General features: G+C 38.0%; 1 protein-coding gene across 3 annotated transcripts in view; it reads left to right on the top strand.

Annotated features, from left to right (window-relative positions):
- ncam2a (neural cell adhesion molecule 2a) overlaps nt 1-18,665 on the top strand; it is a 299,628-nt gene that overhangs the window by 238,693 nt on the left and 42,270 nt on the right. For all 3 annotated transcript variants that reach the window (XM_086148311.1, XM_086148310.1, XM_086148312.1), the window contains exons 8-11: nt 7,075-7,220; nt 15,405-15,555; nt 17,195-17,382; nt 18,374-18,470. In XM_086148311.1, the coding sequence (XP_086004437.1) occupies nt 7,075-7,220; nt 15,405-15,555; nt 17,195-17,382; nt 18,374-18,470 (582 nt within the window). The remainder of the gene's footprint in view (nt 1-7,074; nt 7,221-15,404; nt 15,556-17,194; nt 17,383-18,373; nt 18,471-18,665) is intronic.

The following is an 18,665-nucleotide window of genomic DNA, read 5'->3' as shown; positions in this document are numbered from 1 at the left end:
TTCCACAGTCCAAAATACATGCAGCAGGCTAATTGGAAAAATTTGGAAAAATTGTCCATACAGTGGGGAGAACCCATATTTGAGACAGTGCTGATTTTTCCGATTTTCCCACTTGCAAAGCATGTAGATGTCTGTAAATAATCATTTATTTTACAATAGGTACTCTTCAACTGTGAGTGACAGAATCTAAAACAAAAATTCAGAAAAATGTATGATTTTTAAGTAATTTTATTTGTATTTTATTGCATGACATAAGTATTTGATCACCTACAACCCAGTAAAAAATGCTGCTCTCAAAGACCTATTACTTCTTCTAAGAAGCCCTGTTCTCCACTCATTACTTGTCTTAACTTCACCAGTTTACACTCCTTACCTGTATAAAAGACACCTTTCACACACTCAAACAAATACCAACCTCTCCACAATGGCCAAGACCAGAGAGCTGTGTGAGAACCGGGATAAAATTGTGGACCTGCACATGGCTGGGATTGGCTACAGGATAATGGGCAAGTAGCCTGGTGAGAAAATAACAACTGTTGGTACAATTATTAGAAAATGGAAGAAGATCAAGATGACGGTCAATCTCTATCAGTCTGGGGCTCAATGCAAGATCTCACCTCACGGGGCATCAATGATCATGAGGAAAGTGAGGGATCAGCCCAGAACTACATGGCTGGACCTGGTCAATGACCTGAAGAGACTTGGGACAACAGTCTCAAAGAAAACCATTAGTGACATACAACAACATCATGGACTGAAATCCTGGAGCACACGCAAAGTCCCCCTGCTCAAACCAGCAAATGTCAAGACCTGTCTGAAGTTTGCCAGTGACCATCCGGATGATCCAGAGAAGGGAATGAAAGAAGGTAATGTGGTCTGATGAAACAAAAATAGAGTTTTTTTTGTCTAAACTCCACTCGCCATGTTTGGAGGAAGAAGGAGGAGTACAACACCAAGAACGCCATCCCAACTGTGGAGCATGGACATGGAAATATCATTTTTTGAGGATGTCTAGCCAGTCTCCACACCTGAACCCAATAGAAAATCTTTGGAGGGAGCTGAAAGTCCATATTGCCTGGCGACTGCCCCGAAACCTGAAGGATCTGGAGAAGATCTGTATGGAGTATTCCTGCTGCCATGTGTGCAAAGGGTCAAGAAGTACAGGAAACGTCTCATTTCTGTGATTGTCAACAAAGGTTTCTGTGACAAATATTAAGTTCTGTTTTTCTGATTTATCAAATAATTGTCATGCAATAAAAAGGAGATTCATTACTTAAAAATTCTGCAATGTGTTTTTCTGGATTATCTTAGACCTCTACATGCTTTGCAAGTGGGAAAAGCTGAAAAAGCAGCAGTATATTAAATACTTGTTCTTCCCACTGTATGCGCAAATGACAGTGAATGGTTGTCCGTTTGTATATGTGGCCCCTCGATTGACTGGTGACCCGTCCAGGGTGTACCCTGCCTCTCTCCCGATGGGATAGCTAGGATAAGCTCCAGCATCCCCCAGCAACCCTGAGTGCAGGATAAGAGGTTGATAATGGATACATGGCTGGAAAAATTGCCAATTCTTTTCATAACTTTTATGGACAGAAGTTTAGTGTTCAGGGAATCCGGTTTGGTGACTTCTGGTTTGGACCGTAATCTTAAGACCCAGATCCAGAAAAAAATGCCCAGATGTGTGAATGAGGGAGTAAATGGTTGTGTGTCTCTATATGTGGAACGATAAATGTATGCAATCAATTGGCGACCGGTCCAGGGTGTACCCCGCCTCTTGCTGAGATCGGCTCCAGCATCCATGTGACCCTGATTGCAGAAAAGGCAGTAGATAATACATAGATTAATGGATGGATGAACTGAAGTCCCCTCTCTACTTGAACATCAATCTACTTTTCTGGAGTGTGGACGATCTACAATGCATTTAATATAATTTTATTTTACCATGTTCTGCCACTTTGTGCCACACTGGAATATTTCACTTTTATATTGTATAAATGTTAACATTGACAGCATTTAAAATTAACAATAGTCTTGGAAGTCTGTGGATAGTGATGGTTTCCTTCTGGCTTTTTCTGACCTTAAGGTCAAAAAACGATTGTTTTTGATTAAATGCCAATGCACGTCTCACTCGGGTGATCTCTGAGATGTTGATCTCTGGCTCGACCAACAACAGTTATTGAGCCATTATAAGGCACCTCTGCTAGCTGTTACTACTAGGTCATCCCACGCATTTGTGGTGACTTTTGAAGGTATTCTTTTAGCTCTTCTCCTCATTTTCTTCATCATAAATTTACATATTTGTCATGTTCCAGGTGTGGTCAATTCATCCATTTTCAATGTGATAACCAGTAGGTGATGTTTGTTTATCATGTTTTGTCACTGCATCAAATAGGATGCCATTAATTGTGTGTTTGTGGTTTTTGAAAACACAGAGGGGATTATCGTAAGTACTATTCTGTGATTAATCTCTGTGAACCCTTCATTGCACAGCAAGATGAAGTGTGATTGCTTATGTGTTGGCAGGGAGTGAGTTGGGTTGGGGTGGGGCTTCTTGTGGGTCTTGTGATACAGCGGGCATTGACTTTATCACAATCACTCACTCCCTCTCTCATGCTGTCATTTGCAAGTGCAGGGTTGGACGCAGACCTTAGATCACACACTCATTGTACACTTATACACTGTTTACTACTCTTTATGACTCTTCATTATGAAATAATGCAATATCAGTATATATTGCACACTCATAAAGTGAAGAGATTGGCCTCACATGCAAAATAGCAGCAACATACATATCTAGATCTAGCAAGCTATCATCCCAATGTTACTGTGCAAAAAAAATCATTGTGGTTTTGGGTGTCCTAATCAGGGTAGTTATGAAGATCTATCCTTGAATAATTTCTCTATATGAAGTATATCCAAAAGACTAGCCAGACAATTTTTAAAACACTGGCTATCTCTGCTATCTGAGCTATCAAGTTCTCAATACAAATGGAAGATGTCAGTAAAGGAGCTGGATGCATTCTAAACTCATTGGAAGTGAAGATATAATCTCACTATTCTCTGTGTGAATAGTGAGATTGTGAGATCGCAGTGTCCATGTGTTTAGGACTGTACAACTGTAAAATGTTTCATTTTATATTCAGTGAAAAAAAAAGTCATCCTTTTCGTAATTTAAAGTGATTTTAAGCAATTAAAAAGGAATTCCAAAGTCATTGTCAGGCATTTAACACCTAGACTAGACCTCCCACAAATGAACACACAAGGTAATGGCGACATTTGACATTTTCTTATTTTTTTATTTCTAAATTTTTTTTTAATTTCTCAATTTGTTTTTAAATCACACGCAGACACAACAGAGATTACAGCAGAGAATCTATGCTGGTGTTTGCTTTGAAATAACAAAAACCCATATTGTTATACTGATATAACTCAATACTTTGTTCTCTGTTGCCTTTCAGCAGCCTGAATGACTGTTGCTGTAATATCAGAAAATACCTGGGGTATAAAGTACTGTTCAGCTGTGTTTGACGAAAAAGCAATTGTATGTCTTTCTGAATAATCATTATTGATATAAACCAAGAAATGTTAATAGAAGCATGAAAGAAATCCCTCCTAACTCTGTCAGTAATGTTGACATGTGTCAGAATATACAAAAAGTATGTTATTGTAGATTCTTGAGTTAATGAACAATAGGTTTTGTCGGCAAATCGCCTCTAGTTCAGAGACTGACATTAATGGCCTATTCCTGGGGTTGGTTTTCATGAATATGAATTTGAGAAATGGTAAAATGGATTCAAATGTATATCAATTTCAAAGCATTAGTACATTATAATTATTATCATATTGGAATAAATAATAAAAAAAATCATGACTTCATTATTTAATCAAAGCTTATATGATCGGACTCATTTTTAACAAAGCAAATAATAAAAAATGCACTGGAATGTTCATTTGATCCATTTGTCTGTTCTAATATCATAGTTATTCATTATTTTGTCTTTTAGTAATGAGGGCTATAGATATCAAGGTTCCTTGTGCAGTTTTTCATATATATATATATATATATATATAAAGAGAGAGAGAGCTCTTACAGACCGGCCTCAGATTTAGGGATTCAGTATCTTTTGTCTGTTGTCAGGGTTACATTTTCACATTTTCAAGTGGGGGGGGGGGGCAGAGCAAGGAAAGGGTTTTAAAAATGTATGTAATCGCCTGAAGTGCTCCTCACAATGCTCTCACTGCAGAAATCAGCCAATCAAGGCATTTAGTCTCATAGTAAAGCTTTTAATGTTGTTTTGCACAGAATTAGACCTCTCCAAATGGCTGAGATTATATTCCTTGTTCACACCAGTGGTTCCTTCTCTCTTAAAACAAAACAGAATCAAGTAGAGTTTCCGCTGTGTAGTGGAGAAAATTAGACTTCATTCTAGTATATTGAAGGGATTGATTTAGAATAGAAATTATTGATTTTTATATTTGCTTGTTTGCAAATCCGCATGACTTGTTGTATGGTAAGAGTTATGGAGTGATCCCTAGGCTTTAACACCCCCAAAAGGGATAAATTGAAATACAGAAAAAAAATAGTCCCCTGCAAAATGAGATCAGCAATTTCAGAAATCTTTATACACCACAAAAATAAATTGATACCTCAATTTATTGATGTTTACATTATTTTGTACTACTATGGAATTTTACTTTGTGGCACCATCCTGTTATATGTGCCAAAATGTAAGCACTTGCAGCAATATAGCAATCATCCATATTTTGGAACCAGATATTTTTTTTTTTGTAATATTAAATATTTCTTTTTGATATATCATGTGTCATATTTGCATGTAAATGTGATTTGTCTCCTGAATATTATCTGCTAATCACTCAATTTATCTTTCCTTGTATCACTGATTAAATGTTGCAGTTTTGACCCTTGAAAACCATATTTTAACATTTCAATTTTATAATTTCAGCATGCATTTTAAAATATAGTTGTGTACAGCAGGTAATAACTAGCTTAATTTTGGATGTTGTCTGGCTTATTTTCACTCCAGCTGTTGATGTCACTGAATATTAATCCGGGATTGCTTAAGAATATTGGCTCACTTGATGTTTTGTGGAATTGTCGGAGTAGTAATTTTCGGTGTAATTGCAGCTCTACCAAATTTGCATCAAAGGGACTTTTAAGGTTCTTATAAAAAAACAAAACATCTATTTAGGCAAAGCACCGTTAGCCATTACTTTTCGTTGTGTAGTTTGTCGCCTTGTTGGGATCAGGCACATTCATGTCTGCAGTAGACAGTATAGCCTGATAAGGCTCTTACTGCAAAGTCTGTTATTATTTCAACTCTTCTCTCCCCGAATACCACCATCCAATGTATGTGAAAATCTTAAAGTGCTCTTATATGATTTTGGTAAGGTTAAGTCATGATTGTTTTTTCAACGGTGCCAATTTTGTCCTTCAAATCCAATAATGCGATTTGGGGATGGCTCCCGTATATAGTTCATTTGTTTTTGCTGTTCTTTTGACATCTTATACTTTGTGTTTGGATGTTGTGATCTCTTGAGATCTCACAAAATGATGAATGTTTTTTGAGCTTATGCAACCCATGTCTGGAGATTCTGAGTGTGAAGCAACACAAATAATATCGAAAGAAATAGAAAAGGTCTACATTGGAGCATGTAACAGTAGATTTTTACAACGATTTGAGTTTACCATGAAACTTACTGTGCTTTTTCAATATCATGAAACCAATTCTTAGGTCAACTATAAAACAGTGCGGTCATTCAGTAATTCTCCTTTACAAAGTCTGAATCTTTTCAACAAAGTTCCTCGCAGATATAGTAACATAAATGTCGGTAAGCTTTTTAGTATTCTTATGTGATACCATATTTTGACAAGTTCCCGAAAACCCTTGGGATCACTTCTCTACTCCCTCACTGAATAAAAGTGAAATTGGCAAACACTCCCCAAATCCCCCTATGGGCTGTGTTAAAAAGCCTTCAGCACATTTGTCACTATTTTCCATTCACTCCCCCTTTCCTTTTGAATTTAATGTTATGCTACTTTGCAAACACAATGTTGAGATCTTAAGTGCCATGTGTGGGAAAAAAAAAGAAGCAATCTATCATTTATATAACATGCTCTATGCCCATCACATGCATGGTGATCCAGGGCTTGCACAGAGCTTCTTATCAGAAGTAGGCAAGCAGGATGCAGCCCCTAAGCATGCTTTTCAGCACTTCTCACTGAGCCCACTTTGTGTCAAAAGGGAATCATGCATTGGTAGAGACTTCCTTCCAAAAAAACATTTATATTTAAAACTGAAATTTGTTCAACAGAGAAAGAGCCAGTTTTGATATGATGGTGTTTTCTGAGCATTGCAGTTTTATCACAATGGAACTTATGGATCAGTTCTGTGTTGGAATATTTCTCAACCCCTTCTCTTGAGTTCCACCTACAACAATTTCTCCCCTGCTTCCAACCTCTTTTTTCACACATAGCAGCCCCCAGGCATTAGACCAGGGGTGGGCAAACTACGGCCCGCGGGCCACGTCTGTCCCATTGGTCTTTTTAATCCGGCCCACCAAAGATTGTTACAGGATTCATACTTCATGTGAATGATTGAATGATCAGATCAAAGAATATGGGAGCTCAAACAGGATATTATTTCATTTTTGGAGCTACTTTAAAAAAGTTGAGAATTTTCCTGAGCTGAATGACACAGATTGGCTTTGTGATTTAGCCTTTACTGTGGACATAGTGACGCACATAAATAATCTAGATGTGAAGCTACAAGGGAAAAACTGGTTTGTGCATGAAATGCAAGCAAACATCAGAGCCTTCAAAACCCTGCTGGTTTTATTTAAAAGCAATTGTCAGACGAGTCTGATATGTACTGTTAACAAATGCGTTTACTTTTTTTATATGTATCGTATCTTGTGGTGACCCGGCCCGCCTGTCAAATTTTAAAACTCAATGCGGTCCCTGAGCCAAAACGTTTGCCCACCCCTGCATTAAACATATCCTCTGTTGCTTACTTATCAGGATTCCTTGTTTCTATTTTCCTATGTGTTCTCCAGTTCAGCCACATATCACCCAGTTGAAAAATGTGACAGCAGTGGAGGGCAGCGCCGCAATGATCTCCTGTGTGGCTGAGGGTGAGCCACTGCCACACATCTCCTGGAGGAGGGCAAGCGATGGACAGACCTTTGCGGATGGAGACAAGGTACAAAATGCCAAAGGGCCAGTTGGCAATTGGTGTGGTTGCCGATTCATACTTTGTGGTATCATCATGGGACTGATGCATCATGAGAGCAACTGACAAACTTAAGTGAACTTAGAGAGTGCCTTCATCAGAGATACACCTTCTGAGCACTTTGTACAAATGTACTCTAAAATCATAAATAAAAAAATGTACTTAACCATTGAAGATCACTTCCCATGGTACATTTCCTGTTCTATAATAACCAATAGCATCATGATGTTCTTGTTCGCTTATCTTTTTTGCTGGTTTTTCTATGACTTCAGGCTGAGGTATAGATTTTGCCGGAGTTAATATTCTCTCTGGCAACTTTGATTTTCCATAAAGAGAGAAAGATACACAGACGCCAAAAAAATAAACCAAGAAGGGAAACTATGAAATCATCGAAAATGAACTGCCTCCCAAGAAAATAGAAAATATGACTATATTACCTTTATAATTAACAACAGTACAAATTTTAGGGTCCGTATCTTTTGAAGCTTGTTAAACAACAGAACTGCAGAGAAACTCCTGTACTGGCCAAAAAGAAGAAGAAAATGCAGCCCTTTCTGATTGTCCCTTTATTGAAAATAAAGGTATCAAAGAATCCCGTCATTCTCACAAAGAAGTATGTAATTCATTAGTGGCAGCCAAAGATAAAAAGTCACTGTGGTTTTCGGTGTTTAAATGTAGCTAAAGATAGTGGAAAAACGTTTTTTCTTTCCCCTGGTTTTAGCCCTTATGGTGCACATTAAAATTGACATTACTTTATGTATACGGAGCAAAAAGAACCATTTTGCACGTGAATACTAAAAGACATAGCCAACAATTAAAGGTAATTTCTTGCATATGTCCTCATAAAAATAAAATCAATCATTATCATTCCCATATGTCTGCATCAAATGTCACAATTAGAAACATTAATCATGGCTCCAGACTCATCTTAAGCCAGATGTTGATAATATTTAGGTTCAGTAGTTGATAATTGATCCTTTAAACAGAGTGAAGACGGATGAGGGTATCAAGCCCCCATGCTTAATTGTGCATTTCTCCCTTTGTACTGTTTGAAATATGAAAGCTTCTCTAGAGAAATACACACAGTAACCTTGTTGAATATGGTAACCTTCCTGAGATGTTATCTCCAGGGACATCAGCACTTTTACTAATTTTAATTAGCTTTCAAAACAAAGAAGCAACAAGAACCTGGAAGTTTCAAGAAAATCTATAATAATGTGAATGTACACTTTGGTCCACTCCTCTTTGACACGAGCAGTATTTTAGATAATTCTGTTGAAGACATGAGACATTCAAAATCTCCTGTGTATTTTTATGCCACAATCGCATTATTCACTCTGTCCACAAGAACTTCCTCACAAATCAGAAACTGAATGAGCTGCAGATGTATGTTCTTTGGATGGTAATTATTTTAGAAGAAGCTGCCATCAGTGTCAACACTAGAGGCACTTCCATCACTGCTTCTTTGGCAGGGGGCTGAGGAGTCCAGAGCGGAAAAAAAAAAGAAAAAAATTATGGCAGCCGCTCTTTTGCTTGGGAAAAAAGGTCACTGCAGAGATAAATGAATGTGTGCATTGGCGCACATCGCTTGGGTTGATAAATCACAGCTGAAAATGAGAGTAAGTGCTTCTCTTCTCTTAGCAAATGCAATTATGGAAATATGTAGTGCAAACCAGCACACCTAAACATACGCAAAAACAAACACAGCTTGCGCAGCATGAGCCGTGATGGATGGATGTAGTTATTTACGTTTAAGGCAGGATGTTCCCCTCTCAATTTGCTCCTCAATATGCATATCGCGTCAACAGATAAACTTCTCATGTTTGGACGCACTAAGACTTTTTTTAGGGGCTTCCTTTCACTCACTGCATCATCTTTCTGCCTCAGCGAATGTCATGAATTTCCTGAAATTCAATTAATGTGTGATTTTAGTAGGGAATATTGTTTAAGGCCTTTGGCACTGTTTCCCCTGTAATGAAGTCAACTGCATCATTGACTCTGTTCCAGCAAAGGCTGATGCCATGAAGAGTCAAAAGCTGTACACTATTTCATTAAATTTAAACCCTTCAACAACTTTTAAAATCTTCACCTCAGCTATGCAGATATTTCATGTGATAGTTTGCGCTCTTACCATTGTTTATTTTTACATGTTATTCAGACCTTGAAAGCACACTCCCATGGAGATTATTGCAGTTTATTGACTCCTATCGAACCACAATACCAGCGTTCCACTGACAAATACAAAAATAGATAATTGTAGTGTAGCCAAGGGTTGTCCTGGATGTTTGGTGTTGAATCTGAAAGCCGTTGTCGTCCCCCCATCATCTGTTACCAGAGAGCCATTAATCAAAATAATTTTGTTGTCACATGGATTTGGCAAAACAGTGATCAAATGTGAATACTCTGTTTTCAAGCTGTGGGTCAAACTATTGGAGTAGGGGAACCTGCTATGCTGTATAATACAAGTGCGTTTCCAGGCCACAAAGACATTTAAATGTGACATTTTAGTTTCTGAAGATCTACCGAATTTTGTATTGATTTTTTGGAGTGTCTTTTTCGAGAATCCAGTTTGAGATCTGATCTTGATGTTACTGTCAAGATACACCACAAATACGTGCCCATTTGCCAGTGCTTCCGAAATAAATCACTAGAGACTACGGTTTTGTTTACGGCCCTCTTGGTCCTTAACGTTCCTTTCAGCTCATTCAGTCTCTCTTTCCTCTCAAACCTTCTCATTTCTTTACCTTTTATCTCTGTGGTGGTTTGGCTCGCATACTGTGCATGTGGGAATGCACTCATGTCCCTATGAGTCTCCACAAGCGTATGTGTACATTTCACTCTTGTGTTCATGTCTGGCCACGTGCCTTGTTGTTGGACAGAGTTGCATATCAAGCAGGCTGCGCTTTGGGGGCTGAGTTCGTCTCAAGACACAGACCCTGTCAGCTGGCACTGGCATGGAGACGTGAGGAAAGGGGGGTTGCAAGTAATTTCCTGACTCAGAAGCCCCCTCCTGGAAGGTTTCCTCTCTTTCTCCACCTCCTTTAGACATCCCTTCATCCTCACCATTCCTGTTCAATACACACTCCCCAATCCTATTGACCTCTGCTGGCAAAGCAAACAAGCAGAGTGTGCAGTGGCAGCACAAAGAGACCAGAACCAAGCCTTTAAAAGCCGATCCACCTCATTGGTTGATCGTTTTGCCATGATAAGAGCGAAGATAAGCTGTTCTAAACAGGATAATGTTAAGGCTATCTCAGAGCAACAACAAAAAGCTAATGTGATTCAGAAGAAGGGGCTTCATGGTGAGGCTTATGAGGCTTAGACACATAATGAGCGTTAGCAGAAGCGTTGGGAGGGTTGGCATGAGAGCATTAGAAATGGCTGGATATGCTGTACTTTACCGGGAAAATCCTGAGAAAACGTGTTCACCTCCAAGTATAGAGGCCAGCATGTCATTAGAAAAGCAGTTGGAGACACATGAATATGAGTGAACAAGCAACCAGCAAGACAAGATCTCATACACTTCAGAGACCTGAATTCTAGTATATATTTGACTCAACATTGACTAATGACTTGCAAATTTGTAAGAAATCAGCATCTCTATGTTTATAAGTCTTCTATTCCAGTGTCTCTTGAATTTAAACAAGAGCAAATCGGTTTCTACCTAATAAGGTATTAGCAAGGTGATAACCTGAAACAAATCATTTGAACAGGAAAAATACAAAAAACATTGCTGTGGTTGTCACTATCCTCTTGCCATAGGAGCAACTGAAAGGGAAATGGAAAAACAGTGCTTGTAGTAATAACAATTGACCATGTCAAAAGAAATTAAAAGAAAAGTTTTATGCGAGGAAAAGAGGAGTTCGATTCCAGCCTTACTAGCAGAGAGATACAGCGAATGTTGGGTTGCTTCTTTCCATAAAATTTCTAAAACAGTAGTTCATAAGAACAAGGTCAAGCAGCAGACAAATGGAACAGCAAAGCTAGTCTGGCAGAGGCCGAAAACTATTCTTCACAGACCAGGATGACTATCACCCCTTTCAAAAGACATTCAGGATGTGTAGGCTGACATCAAGTTGACCTACAAAAAGAATGGCAAATGGCAAAATGGGGTTTGAAACGGGCTCCTTTTGGCAGGGCTCAAGTTGTGTTAAGCTAGAAAAATATCCTTCATCAATGAGAGGAGCCAGTCTGAAGTTTGCCCAAGACCACAATGATTGGACCGCAGAGGACTGGAGTAAAGTTATCTTCTCTGAGTTTAATTTACAGCAACATTCACTCACTTGACGGCAAGATATGGAAACCAGAGTCTGTAGAATATCAATAGAATTCAGAGATGTGTCGCCATTTTTTGACTGTTCACAGTTGGATCACTCAGGTCAACCAACTAGGGATGCTTGACAATCAATCATCAAATCATAAAACCTGTCGATCCTTGCGGTGAACTTCCCAATCTCTGATACATCTTACCCTTCATTCAAGAGCTATTGAACCAACATTTAAAGGGATGTTTATACTTCAAACTGTAACGCTACACCATATATGTAATTCCTCATTGACAAGAGACCAACCACAAAACTTTAGATCTGTCTATGACATTGCATACATTTTCATGGCATTTTGTTGTTCTGGGTCCATTTTCAATTAGATCGAACTTGACAGTGATTGGAAGTAAATGAAGAAAGTTACCATAATGGCATAAAAGTCCCAGCGGTTGTATAATTGTAGTGCTGAAGAGGTGCACAGGACTAGAGAATAAAATGGGATTATGGCTTTAGGTCCTTACCAGCTTTGACCTGACTTAGCCAGGTCTGTACTACTGGCCACTACTTGCATTTTGTTACTCTGTTCCTGTTCTTGTTTTATTTATTTTAATTCTTGCTGTTGTCTCTGCCCTATTTAATGCCTTTATCTATTGTCTGTTGATTATCCCCTTCCTTTTAATGCATATTGATAGTTGTCCTCTTGCCCTTTGCTGCTAATTGCCTTTTTTTTTTTTAAATACAAGGAATTTGCTGTGGTTTTTCAATGCCTAGTGGACAACATGGAATAATAATTCAAGAAAAAAGTTAAATTAGAACAAGGTTAAGTGTCATGTAAATGAGCAAGATTGTTTCATTCTCACTAAATAATAATATTTTCTTTACTTTTGGTCTAAATTGCTTGTTTCCTTGATAAGGTTTGTGACCAGCCCTATCCAGCACATTGTATATAGTCATATATCCAGTTCACGCATTTGTGAATTGACTCAGACCAAAAACACCAAAAAGTCTATTTGCTTTCCTTAATGTTAACAAAGGCTTTGATTTTTAACATTGTTTCCTTTTTTACTTAATCCAAACTCAGTTTCTGTGTTACTGTGCATTAACTCAGACATAAGAAGAACTTTACATGATCTAAAGGCCTTTTTATCATGAATATTTGAATCCAGCATATGTGATATACGTGTTCAATTTATTTTCTGATTGTATGCAAAATGCACCCCAGACAATCTCCTGGTAAGAAACCGCACCATCTGTAAAAGTGAAAATGTAAAGTCCTTTTCAAAATTACAATCAGAATCAAAAATCTGCACCAGCGCTGATAGCGGAAACATGATATGCTGCTGCGGTGTCTGATTGCCATGTCTTTTCCTTCGCAAAGGCATTGAAGAGCCTGAAAAAGATTGCCACAATAATGTATGCCATGTTCTGTTTCGTGGCTATAAACACCCTACAGGACTCTCATACTCCATGAATAATAACAACCCGACTAAAACCATATATTCTATTCATGACAGTGTCCTCCCTGCAAAGACTGTCAAAACAACTTCTTCATTAAACATTTATATATTAGACTATAAAAGATATGGACAGACCATCTGGGTCTGAAAAGTGATGCCCGAATTCTTTTTTAATAGCAACAGGTGGCAATTTAAGCGATCACAGAAGTCTCATTGTACCAATACGTAAACCTCAGACTTGTTTTCTTCAAATATCCTTCAATAAAGCACAAGATTTCCACACTGATTTATCACAATCAAATATATGTGCCTGGAAGTACGGTGTGGGCCCAGATTTCTAGCATTTTGCGTGTCCTTAAGGTCTGTAACAATGCCGTGTGAGGGCCTTTTCTGACAGTGTATCATTTATGTGTCCCAGTCTGCCCCTTGACATCAGGCATGTTTTTAGTGTTTTTGAAGCAAAGCTGAAAACCTGCATTTTGAACAACATGATGCAACCATCGAGTCTTGAGTTGGGTCATTGAGTTTATTGTGTTTTTTTTGTAGTTATGGGGGCACATTGGTGGCACGTTTGTGAATGATTCAGGCTCACAACATGAATGTTCCTGGTTTGATTATGAAAGGCAGCCTTTCTGTGAGGAGTTGGCATGTTCTCCCAGTTTCTGCATAGGTTTTCTCAGGTTTTATCCCACAGTCCAAAATTATTTATTAGGTTAATTGTAGACCTCCAGCCCAACCGCCACTCTGACTGCATGATAGGTGGAATCACCAATGAATGGATTGGATAAATGAATGAATGTATTTCGTTTCATTGTTTCTTCTTTCTTATTTCTTCTTTTTGGGCATCACTTTGATGGAAAGCTCTTTATCAATATTTGTATTATTATCATTTTTACTATTTTTATTATTATTTTTACCAGTATTATTGTTTATATTGTTGTTGATGATGATGATGATGTTAGGATGTGTGGAAGGTCCATCAATAACAATAATCAACTTATTTATTTTACCCCTTTCATCAAATGTATAAGTACATAACTGAATAATATCAGCAACATTCAACAACAATACTTAACTTTATAGAATTCTGACAAATAAAATAAAATATTCATTATGAATGTTAATTCATATGAATTTAAAAAAAGGTAAAATAAGATAGATTGACTCCTTCTTCATTATCCAGTCAGGTGGTGAATGTGTAATTATTAATTAGCCTTGATTAGCCTTGATTTTCCTTTGTTTCATTTCCTTTGCTAATATTATAAACTATGTACACTATGTATATAATATACATAAAATAAAAAAACTTATATTAGACCTTTGCCTAAGCAATGAGGAGATGTATTGCTTCGAGATAAAAGGCTGTAAGTGAAAATGTTGAGGATTACTTTACACATACAGTGTATCTGACCTTCAAATCTCTATCCATTCAAAAGATAAGAAATGAAAAGAAACCCCTATTAATGCCAGACGGCTCTCGAATGCATCACATCTCTTGGGCAGTGTGGCAAAAAAAGTTTTTTCTTGCTTTGACACAGTTTATCAGTTAGGTAACCGACCGCAGGCTATGGCATTATCGTGTCTGCAACAAGGATGCTCCTGGACAGTTTTTTCTCATTACGAGTGACTGTCGATTACAAGAATGATAGCTTCGCCAGCTGTAATTGACCCTTTGCTTCAAATGATATAATCTGTCTTCATACAGATGTAATGACCTTGTAATAAATCAACTGTTTATTGCATCAACCCTGACACCATGTGACAAGTGATGGTTTGCCCGCAAGGGGGTTCAAACAGGATCAAGGATCAGTTTGCTGCAAGGGAAAAGTTAGCAAAGCAACTTATGGGAGATCAGGACACAGTTGTGATTTTGATGTAAACGATACCATGGCATCAAGATAACTAGTATTATGTTTTTATTATTATTTCATTGACATAGTCTGACAAGAAATTATGTACACATTTCTTTCGTTTGTTCAGTAATTGTTTATACTGCTTAGGCAGCATTCAGGGTTGCATATAAGTTAGATTGTTTTATTTTGGAACTTTTTTTCCTTATGAGGATTGATGACCGGTACTTCTTTAAAAAAAAGTTTGTTTTTTTTTACAAAAAATATACATTCATATGCATCCTTAAAGTATATGCAAAAAGCTAATAATTTTCCGATGAAAAACAGGAAAATACAAGCTCTTTTCAGACAAAATTCATTGTGTGAGTTATAGGAGCTGTAGTATATCTGACAGTGAATTCCAGAGAAAGATGGTATGGTATTTGACAAAAGTATTCAGAGCCATTTTTCTCAACATATTAAGCTTTCCATTTAAAATTTACTCTTTTTGCCAATATATCAATGAAACAACTTCTAACAACCGTGTGTGTGTGTGTGTGTGTGTGTGTGTGTGTGTGTGTGTGTGTGTGTGTGTGTGTTTAGAGCCAGGATGGGAGATTTGAGGTCCACGGACATCATGGAAAGTCTGTCCTGACCATCAGCGGCGTGCGGCTGACTGACCTGGGCCGCTTTGACTGTGAGGCCCTCAGCAGGATTGGAGGTCATCAAAAAAGCATGTTTCTGGATATTGAGTGTAAGTTTGGCAGCGTCACATATACAGAGAGACAACCATTCGCTCTCTCAATCACACATCTGGGCAATTTTCCCGATTTTCTTCATTGGACCGCAATTTCTATATTGTAATTTGCTCAATAATGGAAAGAAACAGAACTATTAAATCAACAGCAAAAAAATCCTGCTCAAAGGACCTATCATAAAATCAATTATTAATTGAAGTCAGAAAAAAAAAAAAAAAATTTATAATGAATTGAAACTGAGCCTATTGATGTCAAACTATTTGTGCATAATTCAGAATTTTGAAGCAAAGATTTTAAATTCTAGTCATTGAAAAAATGTTGACTTGACTTTTTTTCTCATTCAATGTTTTTTTTACTGGTCTTGCCCAACCAGAAATCTGAATCTCAGCTCAAAATTTCAACTGTGCTATAAACTATTTCAGGATGTTTTTTTTTTCTTTCAAAAAACACATTCTTAGCATAAACAACAGACCTTAGAATCCCCTTCCACACCACAGCTTCCAGAGGGGTAAATTAGTGAGAGGATATTATGAATTGCCTTTAGTTTCTTCCTTCTGACAGCTCCACCACTTTCCAGTGAGCGCACCCATTCCTCAGCACTAGTTGTTTGGGGTTACTGGGGCAGCCCATCCCCTGCCTAATGAGCTCTGAGGCCGATATCTCCATTTTAACCATGCAATGATTAGGTTTATTATAAGAGTTGCCGCTTAAGTGAGACCAGAGAAAACCAGATTGTTTGGTCATAACCTTTTCAACTTGGAACTCAGAGATCAGGAGGCCCAACAAGTTGAAAGGGTAAGAGATGAAATAACAAATTGTCGCCAAGTTGTCATGCAGAGACCAGTTCTCTCCCCAACTGAGCTGAAGTCTAAACTCACGAAAACCTGTTTTGCATCGAAAATTTTGCACTTATTGGTGATAAACTTGCCTATCTCAGATGAAGTAACATTGCTGTCATCATACTGTGGCCTGCTGGAGCCCCACTGACAGTTCCCTCTGCCAGGGACTAGACTCCCACTCTTCAGAAAGACATGAGCATAGGTCTGAGTGTGGCATGCCTGAGCCAAACATTGCCACCGAACTAATGAACTCATTTACTAAGTCACTGCAGGCTGCAAGGGGATAACACATCCTCAGCTGTGACCGAGACCCAGGCATCAATCTCTTTAATGGAATCCTGCAAGCAAGCATAAAACAACCATAATGCCTCGCCAACTGGGCTAGGCTGACTGGGCAAGAAAGAGATCTGCACGACAGCTAACTGCTGTGAACGTCCATTACAGCGTTTGAATTTGCAGGGGCAAATGAGCTTCTGTTTGCATCCCTTATTTTTATTCTTCGGGAGATGATTGTAATGGAGACTTCCAGCCTCCAGCAGGAAGGGACTTCAATTACATTTGAGTTTTTCTTTTCAACATCGCAGAAGCTTGGGAAGCATTAATTAAATGTTTTTTTTTTTTGTCTTTCCTTTGAGGAAAGTGTGGATTAAACCTAAGCCAATCATATTTCTCTCTTTGATCATTAGATCATTTCAGTGCTTTACTGGCTGCTGTCATTTTAAGACACTCCAGCAGCTTAGGTGCTTTAGCGTAAAATGAATTCAGTGCGAGAGTTTGAATGTATATTTTTTCACAGATATACCCAAGTTCTTGACCAACCACACTATCTATTATTCATGGGAGGGGAATCCAGTCAACATAAGCTGTGATGTGATGTCCAACCCTCCCGCTACCATGCTGTGGAGGAGAGAGCGCTTCACCATCTCGGCAGAGGGGACTGTCAACACACGGGTCCACAGTGCAGAGGGCAAATCTGTGCTGGAGGTGGGTGATTGACCAGTTGACTGCAGAGCACACACATTCAAACACATGCATAGACAGTGTAAAAGCAAGAGTGAGACAAGCAGCCTAAAGGTAGGGCGTAAATTAATGATTTAGTTAATCATCAGATAATAAATGTATTGAAATGTAATAATTAGCATTTGCAGGGAAGCCATCAATTGAAAAACAAATTTACTGATTCCAAGTTTAAAAATGCGAGGCTTCTCTCTTGCTCGCTCTCTCTCTCTCTCGCTCTCTCTATTTCTTCCCCACTTTTTAATCGAACTTCAAGGTTCATTTCTTTGTGCTCCTCTGACATTAGTTGGTCTGTTTTCATTAATTTTTGACAGTTAACAGATCGCTCAGTGAGCAGTATTTTGAATGTTCAGGAATGTATTGGTGAATACCAGAGGATGATTTAGTGAGCTGTAAGGCTGTTTATGGATTTCCAATAATGATTCTTCCATCTACCAGTCACAGAGCCACATTAGTGAGACAAAGTTGTATCAGTCCACTTACTAACATCTGCCTGCTACTTAAAGCCTCCTGACAGTTATGGGAAAGAGATGAGCAATGAAGTGGAACACTTACTGTGAAGGGTTGGGGAAAAAACAATGAACATGAAAGATCCTAAAAGGTTCCAGAGCTCGGTTATAAGTTAGGACATCATTCTCTTGATAGACTGAAGACTGTACTGTCTCCTGGCTACATTTCAAGTGAGGCAATGTTTAATTTAAAAGTAACTTTTTGTTTAATGTAGTGAATATTGCATTGTAGATCCCACTCTCTTTTTGCATCGCTGTAACTATAAATTTACTTCACAATTATTTCGATCTCTAGATATTGAACAATTTAAGAAACTGATAATTTGAACAAAATAAATACATTCATCTTGCTCCATCATTTAATTTGTAATTGACAAATGAAAATGTATTTTTATGTTGATTAATTTCTATTTTTTTTTTTTTTTTTTTTTTTTTTTTCCTTAATCTAGGTGACTCCCATGTCTGACAGAGACTTTGGCCGCTACAATTGCACCGCCCGCAATAACGTAGGAGTCAGATACCAAGAGTTCATTCTGGCCCAGGCTGGTGAGTGTGTAGAACAACCTCTGCAGAAAACCTCAAGTCATGGATCCCACAGCAATTTATTCACAATTACTCTTAACAATGCAAATGCTTTGTAACCCTCTTCCTTTGTACAGCCTTGTTTGCAGTTTTCAGAAGGATAAATTCAATCACATCCTCTGACCCTTATTCAGTCTACCCTAATTTCAAACAATGCTG

This window comes from Fistularia commersonii, chromosome 6, assembly GCF_037954325.1.
Source record: "Fistularia commersonii isolate RoL2024-O1a breed Wild chromosome 6, RoL_Fcom_v1.0, whole genome shotgun sequence".
Lineage (NCBI taxonomy): Eukaryota > Metazoa > Chordata > Actinopteri > Syngnathiformes > Fistulariidae > Fistularia > Fistularia commersonii.
Note: the sequence above shows the minus strand (reverse complement) of the source record. Positions and strands in the feature narration are given on the sequence as shown.